This window comes from Echinops telfairi, unplaced genomic scaffold (assembly GCF_000313985.2).
Source record: "Echinops telfairi isolate 266 unplaced genomic scaffold, ASM31398v2 ScPeMD7_15;HRSCAF=58, whole genome shotgun sequence".
NCBI classification, from domain to species: Eukaryota; Metazoa; Chordata; class Mammalia; order Afrosoricida; family Tenrecidae; genus Echinops; species Echinops telfairi.
This window is the reverse complement of record NW_022103912.1, coordinates 12,460,851-12,467,532: the sequence shown is the minus strand read 5'-3', so window position 1 is coordinate 12,467,532 and position 6,682 is coordinate 12,460,851. Positions and strand designations below refer to the sequence as shown.

Genomic DNA, 6,682 nt, shown 5'->3' with positions numbered 1-6,682 from the left:
CCCTTGTGGGGTAGTAGGTTATGTGTTCGGCTGCAAACCACAAGGTCAGTAGTTTGAACTCACCAGCTGTTTACAGGGAGAAAGACAAGGCTGATTTACAGTCTCAGAAACTCTAGGAAGCAGTTCTACTCTGCCTTATAGGGTAACCAGGCTTGTATTCTAGCTACGATTCTAACTACATTATACTGGGAACTGAGTGCGGAGGTCCTCTTGTTTGCTTACTTTACATTCCCAATTGATCGCTAGTCACATGTAAGGGCTTTGATAAGCAATGAATAAAGATTTGCACATATAGTCACACGAAGACACTGACATTTACTTACTAAGAGGATAGTATTGAGGACATCATTATTCAGTGGTGACTCTTCTCCACCTCTGTGTTTTTGTATTTTCTTTTTTGCAGTGTGTACCATGTTTGAAACAGATAATTTATGAATTGGAACTGGTGCTGGCTCGGTCAGCTTTGACAAAGCATGAGTTATATCGGTAATTTCTATAAAATAGAAATGAGTAAGAATTACATCATCTGTACTAGCAGATTTAAAGGCTTGAGTAAATTAATGATGGTAAAGAATATTTTAGTGGAATGACTATATCGTCACATAATTATAAGTTTTAATATACATGGCTCTGTTTTATATATTACAAAAATTTCATGCAAATTACTTCTCCTCAGCAGACTTCAAAAACAAAAATCTCTAAACTGTATTTTTAAGAACATTCTACAGGTTTAGTGGAAAGAACTTTTAAAATGCATTTAACATCTTAAGCGCAGGGTGCAGTCTGGAAGTAAATGGTAAGATGTCTAATCCATTAAAACCTGTTTCTCCAACTTAACTCAAAATCAGAAAGTAAAAAGTTGCTGACAAATGTTCCAAAGAAAAAGGATTAGATAATTAGCTTAAAAAGAAAAAACAGGTCACCTCGCCCATCTTCTTCAAACGTGGATCGTCCAAGAATCTCATCAGTTGACTCTTTACGACGACAAATTTTAAAAAACTCACTGACAAAATCACCTAGATAAAAAAAAGGTTAGAAATCAATCTTATGAATTAAAGTATACATGTTTTCCCAAAAGCTAGTAACTAAGGTATGGCAGAAGACGAAACCATTCATTGTTTCCACCTGAGAAGCCAGAACATAATTCTCTTTGAAGGCAGCCTTCTCTTCCTTTCCCTCCACGGCGCAATATATCAACAACAACAAAATCCAACAAACTGCTGAGAGTTCCTTCTCCAACGAAAAGGAAAACAAAAACAACTGTACCTAATCATACCAGCTCTTACTACTGTGACTTAATGAGACAAGTAGAATTTATTGCATAAAGTTCTAGAAATAATAAAAATATTACTACACACACATATGCAGTTTTTTCCTTTCCTCAACTAGCACCACATTAGCATTCATCATCCACTGAAAAAGTAGAAGTAAAAAGGAAACACTGATAGGTTTCCACAAGATTCAGAAATCAGGTTTAAGTTACTTCAGCTTTAATGGTCTGTTAATGATATGCTTTGTGCTATTATTTTAAGAAGAGGAAAAGGGTTCAGTATGTTCTACAGAGTTGCAATGAGGAAGCTTTACCCCAAAAACTCGAGCTAAAAAGGAATCATCCATACCAAAGTTAGACAGTTCAAATTATGGAGTCCCTCTAAGTACTAGAATTTATAATTAGTACTGAATAAGCCTATATTATTTTTCTAGAAATGTGGGAAAATCCTATAATCTAGTCATGTAAAGCAGTCAAAAAGAGATAAATAATAATTTTTAAATGGGAATATATTTAATTATAAAACCCTCTGCAATTGTCACAGAAGTGGATGAAGAACAATAAGGAATTAGGAAAAGAAATTTAGTAAAGAAATGTAATTATGACTGAGTGGTTAAAACAACAGAAATCACTTATTATGAGAAGTGTTAAGTGTGAGGCACTAAGTGTGTGTTAAATGTGTGCTGCACATGCTCACACAAGAATCTCTTAACAACCCTAAAAAGATCTACGATTACCATCTCTATTCTACTGGTGGAAACACTGCGGCTTGAAGAGATTAAGTAAACTGTCAAAGCTGGTGATTTGAATCGATGATTGTCCAACTTCAGAGTTCTTAGCAGTGATCCCATTCTGCCTCCCTTATATTGCAGACAGCTTTACTAGAGGTAGAAAATTACCCTTTTACAAGAGAGCTTCACAAAGTTTGTGTAAAAATCCTTATCTTTTAATTCCATTTTCCAACAAAACTTAGCCCAAAGGGCAAGTGCTAGTTAGCATCTGATGAATAAAGAATAAAATGAACACTAAAGAGCCCCCCAAAAAATAATGCCTGAGAAATGCAGTTACTATCAATAATTATTTATTAATGCCATGGTTGAATGGTAGTTTGGGTGGATATAAGAAATCGAGAAAATGGTCATGTGCATGAGCAATGGCAGGAAAAGGCAGAAAGGAACAATTAGAAGAGCTCATGAAAGAAATAGGCCAATAGACACAGTAAGGGGGAGACAATTACAGATCGGGGTATAGTAATATTATCTGATTTAAGCATAACCATACATCTAGGGGATTTGGTTTCTTGGTTTGGAAGTTTAGGGTGATGGTTTCATGGGGCTTTTCAGTTAGTTGGCTTAATATAATGTTTGGTGTTTCTATTCTACCTCCTAGAGTAGTAACCCACCACAATTAACCCTAATGTAACCATAATATATTAGTTTACTTAGGTGCAGCCATTTTGGCAATGTAACCATACTGTATTAATTTGCCTGAATGCAGCCATTTTGTATTGACCCAGGTATGGCTACTCTGCAACTACTGTACTTCCTTCTGTAACTGCTGTTTTCTGTAACTGCTGAGCTGTTGCCATTTCTTTTTGAAATTGCTGATGTTGTTTGTAAACCCCCCTTTTATAAGTTCTTATTTTTTCATATAGCATGACGCCACCCACCCTTGTACCCTATTTATTCCACAATATAAACACCTCCCTCTTTAAGCATTCGGGGTGGAGGGTGATGTGAATTAGGCTCTAGCTGCCCTTTGACCACCAGCCAATAAGGGCTTATTAACTTTATTTAGAGTTGTGTGTGGGTTAACTGATCTTGATCAGGTAGTACAGTAGTTCACTGTGTAGTGCCTAGAGTCTTGAAAGCTTGCAAGTAGTCTTCTCAGGGATAAATGGTCCCCATTTTCCTGGAGTAGCAAAGGAAGGAGAATCAGGGATAGGAGAAAAAGTGGTATGTGTGGCTAACTGCCTCCATGAACACCTGCCTCTTTTACCAGGACTTCATGAGAAACTGATGGTACCCAGTGACCCTTACCAAACATTTTGATGCATGATTCCACAGAAGAATCCATATCAAAAAGGGGAAAATGTAAAACAATTACAAAATCTCATGGACTGTAGACTTTTCAGAGCCCTGGAGGGTATATGAACTCCTGAAACTACAGTCAAGAGATAATCTTTAAACCTTAAACCAAAAATTTCCTAAACCACAGGTTCCCAAACTTACTTGGCCTACCACTCCCTTTTCAGGGGGAAAAAAAAAATCACATAGTGCTCTGCTGGCAATTACAAACTTTCGTACTCTATCTCATAATGCAGGATATAGTGCAGATACGTGCCTTTGCAGCCCTCTGGATCATTCCTGACCCCTGCCCACCTCTCCCCGCAAGGGGTGGTATTTCCCACTTTGGGAAACATTGTCCTAAACAAAAGATATCCCTTTAAGCGTCCTTAAATACAATGATCTGTCTGAAGCATTATGCTCTTTTAAGAATGACCTACATGGGATTCAAAGTGACAATAGCAATTCAAAACATCAGACAGGAGTTGGAAGGGACACACTGAGTTTAAGATAATGAGATAACAATAACTCATAAAAGAAGGGGGAGATCTCTATACAACTCGAAGATTGTAATCCAGTCATTAAATTGTAAACAAGGAAACTGCCAGATTGGTGTTATGTTCTTCTGTTTATAGTCTCAACAACAAAATAAATAAAATCTAGGTGGGGGGGTAAAACCTATCTGAACAGCAACTGATGTTTTTCAAAGTCCTTTCATTTATGTTATTTCACTGCATTCTTTTAAAAAAAAATCCTATCAAGAGAACAAGACTATTCATATTCCTTTTCTTAAATCAGGAAGAGCCATGGTAGCATAATGGGTTATGAACTGGGCTGCTAGCCCAAGGTCAGCCGTTCGAAAGGACCAGGGAAAAAGATGACGCCTCCTACTTCTGCAAAGAGTTACAGTGTCAGAAACCCACTGGGATCCTTGTCACGATAGCTGGGATCCACTCAGTGGAAGTGAGTCTGGTTTTCTGAGGTTGGTCCTAAACCAGTAAACAGGTGTGCTCTCAGAGACCTAATCCCATACTTCCGTATAAATCAAATGGTTTTAGATAAGCTAACTAGGGATTGAACTTGACTGCTTTAAGAATTGAGTTTAGTATCTGATTCTACTTTGTTTATACTGATTTCTTCTGCTTATGAGTTATAGAAATGATTTTGGGAAGTATAAAATAGAGAGTGTGTAAGGCCACTTGCCTCAAGCCATTAATTTGATCTTTAGACATGCGCCCCTCAGTGCTTTGATCTTTGTCAGGATTTGTTTCTCTAGTCTACCCAGACTAACACATTATTGTTAAAATCAGTGCTCCTCCCATCATGCACCACACTGTGGGTCTCGCAGACAAGAAAAGGCAAAGAGGGCTCCATGAACCGAAATGGAAGATGCAGACTATGACACATAGCAAGAAGGAACGGGCACACTATAAAATCATCAGACAAACAACATTCAGGTAATGAGAAAGCACTAGGTCATTCTGAGGTGTAGACTGGTTAAAATGGAAAGACACTTTGAAACTGGAATCCTGCTAGTGCTGGAAAAAGATTCCCTGCTAATGGCAAATATATAAACAGCAAAACAAAACAAAAAAGAATTTTTACTGAGGAAGAACCAAATGTAAAACATAATTTTGGATAGAAGAACAACGCCTGAACAAATTCAATCTTCCTGATTTGGAAGTTGGGCAGATTGCTGACATTTTAGGGAAGAAATATAGTATATTATACCTAACAAACACTGAGGATTATTAGGGAAGAAATATAGTATATCATACCTAACAAACACTGAGGATTCTCTGCTTTTCGAACTCTAACAGACCAGTGGGGAGCCTGAAGAGGATCCAAATCACTAAAAAGCAAAAGGATAAAACAGAAGATTCTAATTATGACAATCTGTAAGAATGGTGAACCTATCAAGTCACAGTCTAATGCAAACACAACCTAGAAGGACAAGAAGTCCATTTTGCCTCCTTTAAACTTACTGTTTTCTAGATGTCTACGGCCATTTTAGTAAGATTAAGGGAAAAAAATCTTAAATAAAATGTCTTAGGCAAAAAACCAAAATGAACAAAAACTATGCACAAGCAGCAGCAGTGGAAACTGACAACTTAATATGAGAATTAAGGAGCTCGTGGTGGTAACACAAAGGTTAAGTGCACTCGGCTGCTATCTGAGAGGTCAGAGGTGTGAAACCATCAGCATTTCACAGGAGAAAGCACCTGGCAAGCTGCTCCTCCTATGGATGACAGCCTAGGAAGCTCTATGGAGTAGTTCGACTTTGTGACCCAGGCTCACGATAAAGCTGGAATCGAATCCAGAGCACACAACAATGCAAGAATAACATAAAAAATAATATCTTAAGCAACTTCTAATATAATTTTTATCTGCATTTTAAAGAATGCGATTAAAAAAAAGAAAAGAAAAAAATGTGATTAATACTGTCTCATACAAACTAGAGTTAAGAGGATTTCAAACAGTTATAATGTGCCGTATCTCAAACTGCTTACAGGTAATCTTTTTTTCCTTAAATCAACTAAGCTTCAGATTGTTCATTATCTGTGAACTATGGTTTCAGCCTGAAAGTCAGCACCCTGAATTTCATTTCTAATCCATATTAATAAAAAACATAACCTTAAAAAAAAAGAAAAATGAAAAATGAATCAATCTTTTTAGAGCGATTAAAAAAGGGGGGGAAATTGCCAACTAAAAAGTGTATTTTACAGACTTTTCTAGATCTTAATGTATTGCTCATAACATACTTACGAATAAACATCATTATCCACAATTATCCCTTCAGTCAAGTGAGGCCACGTCGTTGCTAAATGAAGTTCACTGAAATACAAAAACATAAAGCATACCCCAAAGCTTATAACTGTACATGCTCTCTAATCGATAATCACTTTAATAGGATCAATAACGATCTTATCAACTTTGAATACTTTAAAAACTCCTTTTTTTTAAAGTTATAGAGAAAAGCCTAGATGAACAGATTATTAGTTATCAGTCTCTACTTACATCATTACTCTACATTCATCCCAGCCGGTGACAGTATTAATAAAGCATCGCAATTTCAATATAAAATTAAAAAGTAAAATAGTCCCTGATATAGTTTATTATGCCAGCCTGGCCGATAAATACAAGTAGGATTAACTGAAGAGCGGAGAGATAATGGCTCAGTGAGCCTCACCTTTCTTGTCTCTTGCTCTTTGATCACTGGACCAGTGTGCGGCTGCCTTGCTCGTTCTTTGCCTCAATTTATAGGCTACACTACCTGTGGGATGCCTAGCCTGTGGACTGTGTCTCTGTAAGTTGAGGTCCCTTTAAGGCATCTCTGGAGCTGGGG

The 6,682-nt window shown here is 37.0% G+C and overlaps 1 protein-coding gene across 1 annotated transcript in view; it reads right to left on the bottom strand.

Moving 5' to 3' along the window:
• Window positions 1-6,682, bottom strand: part of RAB3GAP1 (RAB3 GTPase activating protein catalytic subunit 1) — a 118,597-nt gene that overhangs the window by 33,840 nt on the left and 78,075 nt on the right. Inside the window, exons 10-13 of the mRNA XM_045287420.1 lie at window positions 6,103-6,171; window positions 5,115-5,188; window positions 924-1,016; window positions 324-493 (exon numbers count right to left, since the gene is read on the bottom strand). Of these exons, the coding sequence (XP_045143355.1) occupies window positions 324-493; window positions 924-1,016; window positions 5,115-5,188; window positions 6,103-6,171 (406 nt within the window). The remainder of the gene's footprint in view (window positions 1-323; window positions 494-923; window positions 1,017-5,114; window positions 5,189-6,102; window positions 6,172-6,682) is intronic.